Source organism: Anabas testudineus, chromosome 5 (genome assembly GCF_900324465.2).
Source record: "Anabas testudineus chromosome 5, fAnaTes1.2, whole genome shotgun sequence".
In the NCBI taxonomy this organism is placed as follows: domain Eukaryota; kingdom Metazoa; phylum Chordata; class Actinopteri; order Anabantiformes; family Anabantidae; genus Anabas; species Anabas testudineus.
In genome coordinates, this window is record NC_046614.1 from 15,061,666 (window position 1) to 15,078,265 (window position 16,600).

Here is a 16,600-nt window from a genome sequence, read left to right on the forward strand (position 1 = left end):
CAAGAAGAATTTGGCTTCCATAAGTTTCAATATGTGTGGTATTGACTGTGTGTAATGTCCAGTGGGTCCGGTAGATGGCGGTAATGGGACAAGATGTTTATAAAGGTAGAGGAAGAAACTTATCACGACACTGAATCGTGTAGTGCGACATGTCGGAAACACGCTGGATGAAATGCGGTACGACCGAGCGATACTTGATGTTGTTGTAGTTGTTAAAAGAGAAACTGACAGATCAGGCTTTTGACCAGTAAGTGCAAAGCAGTCACTGTCTTTCGCTTTACTGTTAGGTCCTCCTTCGACGCTGTTTTCTACTAAAATACGTCTTAACTTTGGGGACATTTCTGACAATCATAGCGTTTCATCTGTGAAACAAACAACTACACTAACCGCACTCTGTTACAGCGGGTTTGTCCAGTGATCCTGTCTCAAAAAAGCGATGCTGGTCACCGTTTTCTGCGCACCGAGGGATCGTCCAGAAACCACTTTTGCCCTCGATGTGTCCCCAGACCTGGAGCTGAGAGACTTCGTAGCACTCTGTGAATTGGAGTCGGGAATCCCAGCTGGAGAAATTCAGGTGAAGACCCGAGCTAGCTGTAGCCGCACAGCTAACGCAGCTAACAGCTAGGTAGCTGACTTGCTAGCATGAATCGGACTGTTGCTGGTTTTATGGAGGGGGGTATTGCGAAACCTGTTTTATCAACAACAGAGACATTTACCGAGTCGTGTCTCCAAAGGTTGCAAACCATTACAAAGTGCCAGATTAGCCCTGACCCCTAAGAGAAAGTCTACCTAACGACAAGCTAATGACGCTAGCTAATTGTTGTCTGTTTAAGCTAACTAATTTGACAAAGTTAGCCGCGGCTTTGTTGAACTAAATGTTTAGTGGCAGTTTTAGAGAAGGGACCGTTCACGATAATGTAATGTTTATAACATTAGCTCCAGTTAGGAGACGCTATTATGAGAAATGATTTTTAAAAAGCATCTTACTCCACCCCTGAGAGGGAGATTTCATATCACATTTTCCTTGTTTCTGTGGTATGTGGTGAAATAAGCTATAGTGTAAAGATTAGAGGCACAGTTTGTAGGCACTTTTGATACTATTGATTAGCTCTCATGTTCCCCAGATCTAAATCAAATCTAAATTGAGCACCTTAGGAACATTATGTATCAGTGCACCCAACGCTAAGTCATTCTCATTAAGATCCAGTGTGTGATTTCAGTGTTGTCTTCATTTCTGTAAGGAGTGCTGTATATCATTCTGTGTTTTTGTGTATCCAGATCACATATGTAGAACAGCCCCTAAAAGACCCCACTCGTGCCTTGGGGACCTATGGTGTTAAGGATGGAGATGTGGTGGTTCTCAGGCAGACTGACAGAAGACCGCCACCAACTCAGCCAGCCTTCCCAGGTAATGCAGAAATAGAACATTAGAAAGGGCTGTTTCTGGTTTTCAGGTATAATGTGGATTTAGGTTGTTTCACACCTAATGTGTATTACTGCTACTAGTTCTAGTTAGAGAGGCAGACCTACAGGTTTTTTTTACCATTCAAACAATATTGACGTTCAGTTCAAAGTATGAGGAAATAAATGCAGAATGCAGGAAGAGAACATTATGCAGTGTTGACTGTAAAAATCAATGTTATTCATCCAAGTACAGAAAGTAATAATACTGAAAAGACAAATAGTGGATATATAGTCTGCTAAATGACTGTAATGTAATGTATATTGTCTATTGTATTGTATAAGTAGAAATTTATGTTCCCATTTATGTGCCAACTCCCACCCTGTATCCTGTCTCCTCTAGGTCTGCCTCATATCGACTTTCGTTCCATCACAGTTCCGGGCACCTCTTCTTCAACAAGTCAACATGCTGCTGTGAGGCCACAGCAACCTGCTGCACAGCGTGCCCCACAACCTTCCACACCAGTGACCTTTCAAGGCTCCTCTCCTCAGGGGCTGGACGACCCTGCCTTACTCCAGCAGATGCTATTATCCAATCCCCATGAGCTTTCACTCCTGAAGGAGAGAAACCCACCACTTGCTGAAGCCCTGCTGAGCGGAGACTTGGGTAAACAGAAAAAAAAATATCTGTCACATGCCATGACTTGTTTATAATCTTTTACTTTTAACAAGAATTGAAACTGTTTGTCTTCTCAGAGCGTTTCACCAAAGTGCTGCTAGAGCAACAGCAGGATCGAGCCAAGAGAGAGCAAGAGAGGATCAGACTTCTGACTGCAGATCCTTTTGATTTAGAAGCCCAAGCAAAGATTGAGGAGGACATCAGGTATGGCGTAGAGTGTGTTGTGCAGTGTGGTAGTATTTGTGATTTTCAGAAATTTCATTGCATATATGAAGGAAAACCAGTTTGTATCTCATGTACAGAATACTTGTCTCTTACCACTGGATTTGTGTGTATTCCAGGCAGCACAATGTGGAAGAGAACATGACCATTGCTATGGAAGAGGCCCCTGAAAGCTTTGGACAGGTGGTTATGCTCTACATTAACTGCAGAGTCAATGGCCACCCTGTGAAAGCTTTTGTTGACTCAGGTAACAAACATAAAGTCCTGATTCATTTGTCGCTATAGTTTTTTGGGCCATGAACGTCAATGGTGTATAAATGTTGGTGTGCTCCCAATTTTTAACCAGTCGTGGAACACTCTCCTGTATCCGGTGACAGTTAGCACTTTAGAACAATTGTCTTATTTTAAACATGTATCACATAGTATCAGATGATATGGTCTAGTTCTTCCTTCCCACTAGCCCTGAAACATTTAATGGAAATTACCTTCATTTGGTTCAACTGCAAACAGCGGCACATTACAACTTTATGGCAAGAATGGAATTCCTGATCAAACATGTCCACAGTTGATATAAGTAATTCCCGTGTGGTTACGAAACATAATTACTGTTTCTTGCACTTGTATTATCACTAATCTCATTATTACAATTTTGCACCTTTTCATTACAGTATTTCAGCAACACATCAGATCACATCACACATGGATTTGAATGATTAAAGCCAGTCAAGTTGACATAGCAGGAGTGGTTTCTCTAAACTCCTGCCACGAAAAAGGATGTTTACTTTACTGGAGACTTAACCTGTTCACACAGGCTAAGTCTCCAGTAGAGATGCACTGGTTGCAATTTTCTTGGTCGCTACCAATTTCCAATCTTGCTAGAAACTCTCATTGACTGCATACGCAAACATTTTTGTAATTTTCTTTAATGATTAATTTAATTGCAATTAAAGAAATTATTTATATATATATATATATATATATATATATATATATTTTTTTTTTTTTTTTTTTTTTTTTTTTTTTTTTTTTTTTTTTTTTTTTAGTCCACCAGGTTACTGGACAAAACTCCAAGTAAAAATGATGTGCAGTATTTTATCTTTTCCAGATGTTAATGGGTACAAAAGGCAATAGAAACAGAAAAAAGTAACAAGTAAATGTTTTCATGGTCTTCCTCCATGGCCTATTTTGACCTTATAGGTTTTACATAAATCAGAACTTTGTATGTTGTTCACTCACAGTAAGAAATTCCTCGCCAACAACGTGTGTGTATCTGTGCTGTTACTGACTGTGTGCGCAATACAGGTGTAGTTTAGAGAGAGCTGCTCAGATAGAGAGTACATCACCTATGTCCTGCTCCAATTTCGCTCCAGGACCACTCATACCACGAGCCTCAAACATGGGGGGCTGAACAGGAGGAGTGGAAATGCTAACTGTTCCACCGCAGAAATCTGTTTCAACCACAGTGTGCCCGACTGCATTAGTCATTTAATTCCTCTCGTGATCTTACCAGTGTGAATCACCTAGATCTGAAAGATGAACCTCATACTTGAACACAGAAATATGATATAGCTGCTGCATTTGGGATTTTTGGTGATGGTTAAACATTTCTGCCTGGTCTCGTCCTTATTGTTAGGAGCTCAGATGACCATTATGAGTCAAGCATGTGCTGAGCGCTGTAACATCATGCGACTGGTGGACCGACGCTGGGCTGGGATTGCTAAGGGAGTGGGAACCCAGAAGATCATTGGCAGAGTTCATTTGGGTTGGTACCAGGTTTCTCTTTAATCAGCAGTACATTTAAGTATTTATCCAGTCCACTTTCTGAAAACACCAGTTAGATATGATTAGCTTTTTTATGATAGTGCATGCTAATTGAAAATCTGCTGAATGGTGACAATGTCAATGGTGTCCACTTCCTGTTCACCCGCCAGCCATAGTTTTGGGTTAAAATATGTACTTATGAATAAGTTCCATCAATCTTATTTTAGTAAAATGATAAACCTGTTGCGGATAAAGTGGCGATTAAGGTTAAGCTTACCATTCAGCAAATCCATAAAACTTCCTTCTGACATATAATATGTTGTTAAAGATAGTCTGATGCATTACATCCTTGTAGCTCAGGTCCAGATAGAGGGAGACTTCCTTCCTTGTTCGTTCTCAATATTGGAGGATCAGCCAATGGACATGCTGCTTGGCCTGGACATGCTGAAGAGACACCAGGTGTGAGCCCCTTTTATCTGAGCACTATGCAGTACAGTGTTGGACTGGGATGAGCAACATAATACAGACAGGTCTGAGAAGAAAAACAATCCATGTTAACTATTTTTGTTTTTCTTGTAGTGTTCAATTGACCTGAAGAAGAGCGTGCTTCTGATCGGCACTACAGGCACCGAAACTCGCTTCCTATCGGAGGCAGAGTTGCCAGAATGTGCCCGACTGGCATACGGAGCCGAAGGCCGTGAAGATGCCCGCCCAGAAGAAATTGCTGACAGAGAATTGGCAGAGGCGCTTCAGAGGTCCATACAGGAAAGCGGTAAGAAACTGCTTCTCATCTCTACACATTAGCTGGTGTTTTCATTGAGCTTTTTTTAATTTATGTTTTTCAGCTCAGTTAGAACTACATTTGCATGTGCCACTTAAAGCTTCTTAATCTCAACCCCATTTATGCAGTCATCTGAATTTTCAGTCACATGATCATCACATGTCACCACCTCAGCAAATGTAATGTGCTTAAGAATAAGGTGAGATCAAGATAACTGTCAAGCAAATATAAGCATATTTAAGAAAGACCATGGCTGAGATCAAGTTTTTGGACTTAAGGGGAAACATTCATGATTTCAAACTGTATGTCTATTTTTTAAGTTACTGAGGAAACAACTCATTAGCAACTGGGCTCATCCTCCATAAGCAGCTGGCATTTTTCTATTCTCTGTTATTGAAGCCCTGTTTGAAAGCGTTTATCATCACTGCTGGACAATTTGAATATAAGCAATGCTCCTGACAGGTGTGATGTTGGTTTATAACCATACAGATTCACAAAATACTTGACTTAAAGGAGACATCAGTGATTAGCATTGGTAACATGGTTGTCTAATTCTCATGAGATCCGTGTGGACTGCTAAATGTAATTGTTGGAGAACAGCGCAGACTGATCTCTGAAGCAGTGTGTGAACAGCATTTGAAGCCACCTACAAAGGCAAACAGACAGGAACATCTAGTGCTAACAAACGTAGGTGGTTATTTGTATGAGCCAATAGATTACATAGACAATAAAACAAGATCAGTAAGTCACAACAGCAACAGCAGCGTTTTATGCAAAATCGGAATCACCTCTTAGCAAATGACAAAATGATCACTTACTTGTAAGATATCAATCTTGGTTATGATTAAAATGTAATTGTGAAATAAAATATCTCAAATGTATCGTAAATGTAATGTGTAGCAGAAATGCTGCTTGTGTCAAAGTTTAGTTCCAAACATGGTGTGCTTTTTGTGTGTGTGCTTGAACTATGACCACAAATGCATGAGTGTTATAATACTAATCATAAAAATAATCATTAAACAATGTCAGTAACACGTCAGTCAAATGGTAACCAGAGTTCAGAATGATTAAAACATAAATATTTGTTTCCCTTTAATGCCTTTAAAGGTTGACTTTACATTTTTTCACATGTCAGGGATAAATTTAGTCTTTGTTACTGTTTCAGCTGGTCTGAGTATTGGCTGCATATTGGGGAAAGACTTTAACAAGAAGACATCTTTAGACATCAGTCAGCTCACAGTTAAACCTGTTTTAGTTCTGATTATCTGATGATTTCGACATGATTTTGATCAGATGTCCTACTGCCATGTACTCATTTGAGCATTGTGAGGTTTAGCGACAAGTTATGTGATGGCCTATCTGCAAAGACGAGGCCTAACTTGTTTTTGGATGACACTTTTCACATCTGTGTGTGTGAAAAGGCTGATAGTTTGGTGCATGCCCTGTGTGTGACTGCTAACTTTCTTCATCCCTTTGCATGATGTGTGTGGTGTGCTCCTTAACCCCTGAGCAGGACAGCACTGATGCATTTGGAGACAGCTGGAGAGGGCCCTACCAACCAGGTACTGCAAATTCACAAGTCCATTGCCAGTGCTATGTCCATCCAGGCTTTTTTTTTATTTGCTCTTACTTTGCTGCTTGATCAGTTGATGGATGTTGTAGTTTCATTTTACTTATTTGTGTGTTTATCTTATTCTTCTCTTATTCTGAAAGTATTGCATTTTAAAGAAGTAAAATAAAACAGTCAAAAAACTATACGCTGTAAAAGTTTCAGTAAAGAAATTAGTGTTTTGGGTTATTTCTCAAGCTATTGTAAAAATGCAGATTATTCAAACTTAGTATTGAAATTGCAACTTTATAATTCCAAATGTATTTTTTTTTTACAATAGACACTGCAGATGGACAAACTACCTCACCACAGCCTCCACCATTTACATTACCCAGAACCTTAGACCAAATGTCCTCATCCACATCCCCTTCCCATAGCCCTTCTTCTGGCCAGCCCCAGATCCTGGATCGCTCGCAGTCTGCCCCGGCCGCCATGGAGCAGGCCTCAGCACCAGAGCAGTGCCACAACCAACCTGGCATTCAGGAGCTCCCTCTGCATTTGCCCGAAGCAGAGGACGCTGGTTCTACAGCCCATCAGGTCCATCCGCACCCCCTGCATGTCCATAGCAGCTCCAAAATGTCCCCTTTACCCAGTCCCGAAACAGATGTCCTCCCTACGTGTACCTCTTCTGCCAACATGACTACCATGCCCCAGTATCCAGAGGGTGACATATTGTCTAGAACCTCTGAAGGTGATGCTGAATCATTTGAAGTATTGAACGGCTCAATGCTTACCCAAGCAGAGGAACTTCCTCCCAGTCAACCCATGGACCAGGAGACAGCAGAGTCTGTCACAGCTGATATCACAGAAGCCAGTCTGAGTCCTCGCAGCCAATCTGGCTCGGTTGACATGGAGTGCCCAGTACCCTCCGATGGTGTGGTGACTTCTGAGAGGGACCAGCCTGAAGGGGAGCGCTCCTTCAGCTCTGACAACATCCCTTCGCTGGCAGCCGCTCTGATGGAGCTTCATGAGCTACTGGTATCCAACAACCGGGCTCAGGCCCATAACCGCAGCACCTCCTGCTCCCCCTCATGTCCGTTTATACAAGACACTGATGAAGTGGCCGAGCCATGCACCCCGTCATCCATAACCACCCAGTCTACTCCCTCCTCTGCCATTACAGCTGGTGCAGAACCAAGCGATGCCAAAGCCAACGATGCTGCTGCTGTGTCTGATGAGGGACCGTCTACGTGTCTTATGCCCGACCCCTCTGGCTGCAATGAGCATCTGGGTGGAGATACAGCAGAGACTGTGGGGACACAAGGGCCACCACAGCATCCAGATGTCTCCGGGGAGTGGAGGGCAGATAGATGTGGGCAAGATGAAGCCAGTAACATCAGCGCTCCTCAACTAGAGCCAGAGATTCCTCCGGATCCTGCAGGGGACCTTGAGTTCAGGGAACCTCCTGAGGGCCAGCAGGAGAGAGGGGTTGCAGATGGGCGAGACTCTGGCACTAACACCCCAGACACTCTCCAGACTGAGCACACTTTTCTCAGCCCTTTGTCACTGGCAGTGGGCTCGCCCGAGGAAGTCTCTTGCATCTCATCCTCCTCTGTCCCTCCTCTTGCTCAGGCTCCTCAACCTGCATCTCCAGCTCCTCTTCTCCCTTCTCCACATCCCTTTATTGAACAATTTCCAGCTGAGCACATCCAGAGAATCCAGGCAGCAGGCTTTTCTGCTCGGGAGGCTGCAGAAGCTCTGGAACAAGCTCACGGGGTTGTGGAGCTAGCTCTGCTGGCACTACTAGCCCGCAGTATCACTGTGCCCACCTAGACTCATAACCAGTCATGCGAGTCCCAAGCCTCCCAACTCAGCATCTGTCTTATTTATACCTTGTTACTGATCCAGATGTCTCAATCCCTTTTTAACAGGGAGCACATTTAAACACAGGGAAATGCTGTTTCATGGTTTGTCGTACAGAATATCCAAGAACAAGCAATGACAACATGAATACTTTTCTGGATATAACCGATATGTGAGGTGTGTTTGCATGCAGATGTTTTGGTGCCCAATCATTTCATTCGTTTTTAGAGATTTGGTATGCTAGGTTGATTTTCTTCTTGTTTTGTTATCCAACATTGACATGATTAAATGCCCAATATGATTTGTTCTTGAACCACTAAACATTGTTATAATTTCCCTTTTGATATCATACAACAGTTGTTATGCAAGCGTTTAAGTTTTTCATCAATAAAATAATTGCAAAATGCAGATCATTGCCCCACCCCCACCCCCCAAGTCAGAATAGCTCTGCTTGGTGAGCGTCAGACCATCCAGTACACTCATGGATATTTAGAGCATAGAGATTCTACGTTTGGAGCCCCTTCAGTTTACAGATCAGAACAATTGATGATGTTTCATCACGTTTACCAATCATTACTGCAGATAAGTGGAAGCCCTTAAATTCACAGCCATTATCAAACTAAAAGTGAAGTGACCCACAAGTGTGTGTGTGTGTGTGTGTGTGTGTGTGTGTGTGTGTGTGTGTGTGTGTGTGTGTGTGTGTGTTGAAGTATGATTGGAGATGGCATTTTTCAGTATGCGTATTACAGAAGGTATCTTGTACTGTATGAATCATCCTCCACAGTTTGAAAGCTTTGCCATGTGTAGATTACAAAACTGTTTGTAGCTCCTGTTCAGAAACTAACCTTTGTGTCAAATCATAGTATGTGTGTGTTGCGTGTGTGTTCATACCTTAAATACACCCATTTTCATTTTGTAATATGTTAGAATATGGCCATTTATGGCTGTCAGATGTTTTGCCAGTACATCATATATCAAGAATTTTATGACTTTGAGTCATATACCAACAATGTTCAGGCAGATTTAATTATTTACTTTTATCTTGTATTAAATTTTAAATTGCAAATAAAATGGAACTAGTATTTGTATACCATGTGACTTGTGTTTCATATATGATGGTTCTTGCTCTCAGTCGCATCTCTTGCTGTTCTTTAAGAAAAACAAATAGTTTACTTTTGAACTGCACATACATCAGAGATGAAGATGGTTGTTAGTTGCAATACTTGTCTTAGTGTCAATAACAGAACAAGGTGTGTGTGAGTGAGAGAGAGAGAAATCACACCTGGTTCTAGTTCATGTGATTGCTGCTGAAAGGTCAGACTGTGTGTGGCTGAATCAGTTTAGTCAGTGATTGCAAGGTGGAAAGATGCTGCAGCAGTAGCAGTCACTGTTGCTCTTTGGACAGACTTTTAAAATCGTTTGTCTTGTGGCAGCCTTTGCTTGAGACGGCAGTTCCAGGCTGAAACGTTATGGCTTAATTTGACTGCAGTGAAGAGAAGAACCACACTTTGAGAAGTACTCACAAACACCAACCATGAAGACTGGAGAGCAGCTTTCATTATGGTTTTCTCCTCCAGGAAAAAAAAAGGATACTGGAGTCCTTGGAGAGAGCAGTGACTCCCTGAACTGCACTGAGGACAGCAGGTAAGGACCACATGGTGCATTCTAGAAACACAGACTTTTTCTATCCTAGGATTATGTCTGTGAAATGTCTTTGTGCTGTTTTAGTCCCTGCATAGACATTAGTTCAGCCCTCAAATCGGTGGCTTTGAAAATGCTAGGGGACGTGGAGGAAAGGCCCAAGTTGTGTTCAACACCTAGATCTGAGGAGGAAAATCCAACTTTGTCCCCATTTGATGATCAGGCTACAGGTGTAGAAGGGTAAGACAAGTTTCACATTTTTTTTACTGTGGTTTACTGTTGGCTAAACGTGGCCTGTTTATTTAACCTATAGGGCAGCAGAGCCACCTGAGGAGGAAGTGCTGCCTGTATCATACCAGTCAAAGTACATTCACGTTTGTAAGTTTCCCCGTCTCCTGTTGTTAGTCACTGGATAATGGAACATAATCGGTGACAGTCAGTCAGTGTAAGGTCATTTTCCTCCGCCTTTGTTTTGCAGTCCCACTGTATCAGGACTACTGTCTGCAGGCTCTGAAAGACGATCTGAACAGACTGAACAAGAGTTTTGTGTCTGAACTGATCACACCCCTGTATCTGAAGGGTCTGCAGTCTCCTCATAGCCACCGTAGCTGTTCTTCCCCTAAACAAAGCCCTCCTAAAGCAACTCCGTCCTCATCTCCAACCCACCCTATTAGGGTAACTCCATGTACCCTCTGGCAAGATCTAGATGAGGTGAAGGCGTCCGGCCTGCTCACGAGCTTGACCAGAAAACAGATCCGTCTTCAGGAGGTGGGGGGAAGAAAATCACGTCATGCTTTAAACGTTAAACAAGACAGAAGCAGATAGCAGCTCTGTGACACTGCTCACGACAGCAATAGGAAGAATAAAACATCGAGTGATAACTATGATCACTCATTATGTCAGAGGAGGTTTTACAGCATGTTGAACAACCATCTAATTCCATCTGTACCAGGCTTTACCTTACTCATCCATTTAGTGTTGGTTTTGGGTTGTTTGTGAATTTATTGATTTATTACTAGCCCTTTATTTTTCATGTCAAAGTGAAAGCTGGAGAGAAACAACAGCAAACATAATCATGTTGTCTCCTTTTGTTCCTCTAGTGCATGTTTGAGATGATCAGCTCCGAAGCATCGTACTTGAAGAGTCTGGAAGTCGCTGTCAATCACTTCTGTGCATCCAAGGCTCTGAAACAAGCCCTGTCTCAAAGGGAGCACCACATCTTGTTTTCCAACATTCGTCATGTGACGGCAGCCAGTGAAAAGTGAGGGCTCCACATATCCTCTTATGTTTTTAACTCTTGATGTAACGCTGAGCTGTTGCTCTGCATCTCTTTCTCTCCTATTATTTTAGGTTTTTCATGGATTTAGAAATACGTCTGGGAGAACAGGTGTTGATATCTCAGGTTGGAGACATTGTGCTCAAGCACTGCCCGAAGTTTCACGCACTGTATGTGCCATATGTCACTAACATGATGTACCAGGAGACTCTTCACAACCAGCTGCTGTAAGTCTCTGTTTTGTGATGTCATTTTAACAACTTTTAATAAGCCATATTCAGTCATATCATCTTTTTTCTTCAAGGCAGCAAAACAGACACTATGTGCATTTACTCAAGAAGCTTGAAAACGACCCGGTTTGTCAGAGACGGAGCCTGAAGTCATTCCTTGTCCTTCCCTTCCAGAGAATTACTCGTATTAAGCTTTTACTGGAGGTTAGTGGAGTTAAAAATCAATTTACTCTGTATGGCGTGTTTTAGGATTCGGCTTAGGATTGTGTTGGGTTTTCTCACATTTCAGAGCATCCTGAAACTCACAGAAGCGGACGCTGACTCGCTTTCAAATCTTGAAAAAGCGATTCAAGCCATTCATGAGGTAATTCTGTTTCAGATTTGTAAGTTAATGCTGAAACTACAGTAAGTGACCATAAATCGGATAGAAAACAGTGTAATGTATCACTGATTAATAATTTAAAATGTATTTAAAATCTGACTTTACTGGTTCCCAGCAACATTAAACTGTAGACATTGTAATAATCAATAAGGTTCAGTATTCTGAAATGGCTCTTTGTGCATTAGCGGTTCTTTCCATTTAGTACTATATATCTTTGATTCTTTAGTGCTCTTAACATATTGAATACAGGACCATCAGAAAGTTTACACTGTACTGTAAGAGCTGCATACTTTATCGACCTGTTGTCCTCTCGCCAGATAGTGATAGATTGTGACAACGGGGTCCAACAAATGAAACAACTCGAGGAGCTGGTCTGTCTAAAAACTCAACTGGATTTCGGCAAAGTTAAGGTGATAATTTGCTTCTTCTTCAGTAACATAAGTTTGCAGATTGCAGTAAATTTGAACAGTTTACATCCTTCTCTGTGCAGTCAGTTCCTCTGGTCGTGAGCAGACGTTTTCTGGTTCACCAGGGTCCCATGAGACAGAAGATCGTGGAGAGCACTCCCAACCCCAAAGTGTCATTCAGCAGCATCTACCTCCACCTCTTCAATGACCTTCTGATCATCTCCTTGAAGAAGTATCTGACATACACTGTATACTTGTACAATTAATAACATTACTTTTTATTTAAGTAGCACATTAAATGCAATGCAAGAATTCTGACAGCTAAAATTAAAAGCTTACTTCTGCAATCAGACTAGTTTATTAACAGTCTTTGATGAAGAACGATGTGGAACAAACAACATCCTAGAAAATGCTTTACTTGTCAATCAAATCAATCCAATCTCACTCATTTCAGTCCTATTTGGAAATGTTCGCCGCCATTCGACTAGGCTGTGCTGACTCTGCTTCATGTTCAGGGATCAGCGGTTTAAAGTTGTGGATCATGCAGAGTTTCCCACACATGTCCACATCGAGAATCTAAAGACTGAAGTCCTGGGTCTGCCCCCAGACTCCTTCCTGCTACGCCTCTCTCGAAGTCAAACAGGACTACCGACAGCCATGATACTCGTTGCACACACAAAGTAAGAGTGGACATCTTTCGAAAGTTTTTAATCACCTGCTAATAAATAAGTTGTATTTTCTTCTTCCTTCTCTGCAGGTCAGATAAAGAGACCTGGATGAAGGTGCTGTCACGTAAACACTGATGGAACACGATTTTGACAGTTTTAACTTGCACATTAATAATCATGAATGTTCGTTAACTTGATCACTTATGTTTAATAATTTGACTGCACCTGATGTTCGTAATGTACGAATGCAAACATGCACTGAACTTGTCACTAATTACTTTGTTACTTTTTTTAACTTCTACTCGTATTAAACACTGGCCTGTTTTTAGCAATGTGTTCTTAATTCTTATTAGAAAATAAGACTTTCTGACCTTTTCATATCAGCCTAAAGCAACATTGTCAGTACTGGTTCATTCAGAAGATAACACAAGATATCAGTCACTGACAACTACTCATACCCTACCGACACTTCTCCACTCATCCCAGCAGCAAACACTTCCAGCTAATCTTACCTTTACATGGAGTTCAATTTAGTTTGCCTCAACTGTCTCTTAGAAATCCTGTTCAGTATTAAAATAGAGGCACTATCTCCTGCTGTGAATGGTGGCTGGCTGTGAGACAGTCCTGATACCACAGCTGCTCTGCCAGGCAGTTGAGGAGGGGGGATAAGTCACCCAGTCCATCGCTGACCTCTCCTCCCATACGCAGCACCGGTAAGCTCCATGTCTCCTGGAAGTCCCTTATGTCTCTCTCTCTCACATCACAGTGCATGAAGAGGTCAAATCTGAACCAAATGTTAAGGACAAATGCCGGCCTGTGCATTGATGTAGCTCAAACTGATCTGGGAAGTAGTGAGCATGTTTTGAACTGCATACTTGAATGTTTGATGTACAGAGCATTACAATCTTCGTATGGCACCACATAGGATCAATGCACAACATTACTAGCATAGAGTATGATGAGTTTTAGTTTTGTGAGTTTACCCTTGCCCTTTACTCAAAAACTGACAGGAGAGCAGAAGGATACTTGGTGCCCACCACCAGTTTCACAACTTTACCTGCAGGCTCCCCAGTCCACTTTGCAATTTGATTTGGCAGATCATCAAAGGATGTCCTGTCGGTGAAGGAGAACAGGAAAAGGACGGCATCCACCTGCTCCTTACAAGACTGGAATACACATTAACCAGTGATTTGACAAAAGGTGGGATGATGTTTCTAATTCTTTTTTTTCACATTAGTTCAGAACTCAATACAATATATTAAATTTGTGGAAATACTGTATATTTCATACATACTGGAAGCAAATGGTCAAATCTACGCAGGGCATTCTCTCCACAGTCCCACAGCTGCAGACGGAAGAAAAGCACTCTGCCACTTTCTCTGAGCTTCACTGGCCAATACACTACTGTCGTCTCAATACCTTCAGTGATGAAAGATCAACTCACATTAGTAGGCTCTCATTTACAAAAAAATAGTTTTAAGTTCCTTAATAAAGTTTTACAAATGATCATTGTTGTGACATAAGCATCACCGAGTGTGGAGCAGGCACCCACCTGTAGTTTCATAGTGCATGTTGGGAATATTTCTACCAGAAAGACGAGCAGCAAGAGCAGTTTTTCCAACCCCACTCTTGCCTGAGAGGAAGATCTTATAATGAACAGTGTCCACAGCTACATGTGGTGGCATCACTGGAGACTCCAACAGGCCTGTAAAACGGGCATCAAAAGGTCCAATGCTTCAGGTGTCAGTGCCATGCCTAACTATTCTCGTACTATCCTAAATACTACTATCTCCAAATTACTTTATTTTTATTACTTTTTGGAAAAATTTTGGACCAATAACAAAATGATGGAAAATCAGTTTTCATGTGTACATCCGTCATTGTATTACAAGTCTGTGAAAAAAACATATATATAATCAACTCTTCATGTGCTTTGTGTGTAAAATCTTAGTTTGAAAAGTAAATAAACTGTAGTGGATTATAAAGTAGCCAAGTAATGCACTTAACTGGAAGTTGTACAACACTTCACTAACTTACTTTTATACTGTACACATACACAACCGTAAATAATTATGCCATACCGAAGGTTCTGCGCCTTTTCTTGTGTAAAATCTTGCTGAAGTATTCCTTGCTGTCTTTACATCGATGCCAGTCAGATACTACGATTGATCCGGGAGCAGGACTTTGTGCCATGTTGTTGCTGCTTATGAAGCTAACCGCGGTAGCATCACACACACAAGTCCGTGTTGCCTAAGCAAAGGCCTGGGGCGGCTGTAGACAGCTTTTTAAAGTAATGTTAGTATCAAAATAGTTATAACTAGTTTTATTAAGAATAAAGCGCTTTAATAACAAGAACTGTAATGGATAAAAATCTACCTGATAAAAAACTTCCGTACACTAAAACGTCTCCTGACAACCAATTACGTCACTTCCGTCAAGATGTTGCGTTGCCTTCAGGGACCACAAGAAGTAATTTATTCAATTTCCTATCAAAGTAGCTTCAGGTGCTGATGGTTTGTTGTTGTTGTTGTTGTTGTTGTTGTTGTTGTTGTTGTTGTTTCATTAGAAATCAGTAATCAGAGCAGTCTTTGAGTATTCAGAAAATACAACGGGACAGCAAGCCTTTTAGTCTTTTTAGGTGACGGTCTGGTTACTTTACGTTAAAAAAGTGTATGGTAAATGCTACATAAAAAGCACAAAATGGTGATAACGTCACGTGTGCTATTGGTAATTAATTTGATAAAACTTGCACGAATGACATTCAATGATTATTTACACGTTCTTTTGTCGGAGGTTTTTCAGATTTCCGACAGTACGTAAATGGTTCAGTGTTTCATTCCTTCTCCTACCGTTAGAGGTCGCTAAACTCCAACATTGTCAGGGTCCTGGAGCCCCTGGTGTAGTGCTGAGATTACATCTGGAATACCAAGTAATAATAAAGTAAAGAGGGAAAAGATTGTTTATGTTTTATTTGGAAATGTCAGTTATAGCGAGAAGAAAACTATGAGTGATTTTGCACTAACATATCCTGTGAGCACTGACGGTTAGGAGCCCGCTGCTCTCCGTGGACATGGTCATAGACATGGGGTCCACATCTGATGGGAGTTTGCATCGATGGGAAAACGTGCTTGTGACGGAGCCATCTTCTCCCAGCTGCAAGCAAACCAAAGACCATGAAAATGTAAAATCAGCATCAATAGAATCCAGCCAAACACCAAGTACTTCTTTTTAAATGACACAAGCCAACTACCAAAGAAAGTCCTGCAGCTTCTATACTTACTGACTGCATGACTCACCTTCTCAGCATGGACCTCTATAAGGTTGTTGGAGGATGTGACGATAACATCCTCTGGAGAAAATTCACTCACATCAACTGTGAATTGGAAGACGTCTCCGGTGACCTGGGTCTTCCCCGTGGGACACGGATGACCTAAAACAGTTACGTACAGGATAAGACACAAATTGAAAGTTCCTCATGATCAGATTTCTTTCTTTTCTTTCTATTTCTTTGTCAGACCCGTAAATCTGTGTTCTGCACTCGTCTGCTGAGGGGATGATCCTCTGTCTTCTTCCATTCAGGCTGCAGAAGTTGATTATTTATTCCCAACTGTATCTTTGATGACCACAAACCCAACACAGGTGATTAAGCTCTCCCTTTCCTCCAATAAAACTGTCACTGTAAACAACTCTTTTATAGGCTCCTGGGAGCTTTGTGGGTATGATCACCCCCCTTGATGATT

The 16,600-nt window shown here is 41.6% G+C and overlaps 4 protein-coding genes across 6 annotated transcripts; 2 read left to right on the forward strand and 2 right to left on the reverse strand.

The window, feature by feature from the left end:
* The first annotated feature begins 116 nt into the window (after positions 1-116).
* Positions 117-9,344, forward strand: ddi2 (DNA-damage inducible protein 2). 2 transcript variants are annotated; one of them, XM_026348525.1, is made up of 11 exons: positions 117-247; positions 403-574; positions 1,279-1,408; positions 1,805-2,068; positions 2,158-2,284; positions 2,422-2,549; positions 3,936-4,064; positions 4,419-4,522; positions 4,643-4,835; positions 6,358-6,406; positions 6,734-6,814. In XM_026348525.1, exons 2-10 carry the CDS (start codon positions 437-439, stop codon positions 6,366-6,368), a joined length of 1,224 nt encoding a protein of 407 aa, XP_026204310.1. In that variant the 5' UTR covers positions 117-247; positions 403-436; the 3' UTR covers positions 6,369-6,406; positions 6,734-6,814. The 2 variants fall into 2 exon arrangements, with proteins under 2 accessions (XP_026204310.1, XP_026204309.1); XM_026348524.2 differs by lacking the exons at positions 117-247; positions 403-574; positions 1,279-1,408; ... (2 more) ...; positions 2,422-2,549; positions 3,936-4,064 and having other exon boundaries at positions 6,734-9,344.
* Positions 9,345-9,553: 209 nt separating this feature from the next.
* Positions 9,554-13,086, forward strand: si:ch73-15b2.5 (rho guanine nucleotide exchange factor 19). Of its 2 annotated transcripts, XM_026346788.1 has the most exons (12): positions 9,564-9,900; positions 9,985-10,137; positions 10,211-10,275; positions 10,376-10,665; positions 10,998-11,158; positions 11,248-11,400; positions 11,478-11,607; positions 11,693-11,767; positions 12,103-12,195; positions 12,276-12,424; positions 12,708-12,872; positions 12,950-13,086. In XM_026346788.1, the coding sequence occupies exons 1-12, from the start codon at positions 9,791-9,793 to the stop codon at positions 12,993-12,995; spliced, it is 1,590 nt and encodes a 529-aa protein (XP_026202573.1). In that variant the 5' UTR covers positions 9,564-9,790; the 3' UTR covers positions 12,996-13,086. The 2 variants fall into 2 exon arrangements, with proteins under 2 accessions (XP_026202575.1, XP_026202573.1); XM_026346790.1 differs by lacking the exon at positions 12,950-13,086 and having other exon boundaries at positions 9,554-9,900; positions 12,647-12,836.
* Positions 13,087-13,393: 307 nt separating this feature from the next.
* Positions 13,394-15,274, reverse strand: cplane2 (ciliogenesis and planar polarity effector 2). Its single transcript, XM_026346791.1, has 5 exons — positions 14,942-15,274; positions 14,413-14,565; positions 14,155-14,279; positions 13,887-14,026; positions 13,394-13,644 (listed from the first exon to the last, which is right to left on the reverse strand). Exons 1-5 carry the CDS (start codon positions 15,051-15,053, stop codon positions 13,431-13,433), a joined length of 744 nt encoding a protein of 247 aa, XP_026202576.1. The 5' UTR covers positions 15,054-15,274; the 3' UTR covers positions 13,394-13,430.
* A 542-nt stretch (positions 15,275-15,816) lies between these two features.
* LOC113154948 (heat shock protein beta-7-like) lies at positions 15,817-16,517 on the reverse strand. The gene is made up of 3 exons (XM_026349396.1): positions 16,378-16,517; positions 16,157-16,290; positions 15,817-16,013 (listed from the first exon to the last, which is right to left on the reverse strand). The coding sequence occupies exons 1-3, from the start codon at positions 16,433-16,435 to the stop codon at positions 15,879-15,881; spliced, it is 327 nt and encodes a 108-aa protein (XP_026205181.1). The 5' UTR covers positions 16,436-16,517; the 3' UTR covers positions 15,817-15,878.
* Positions 16,518-16,600: the final 83 nt, after the last annotated feature.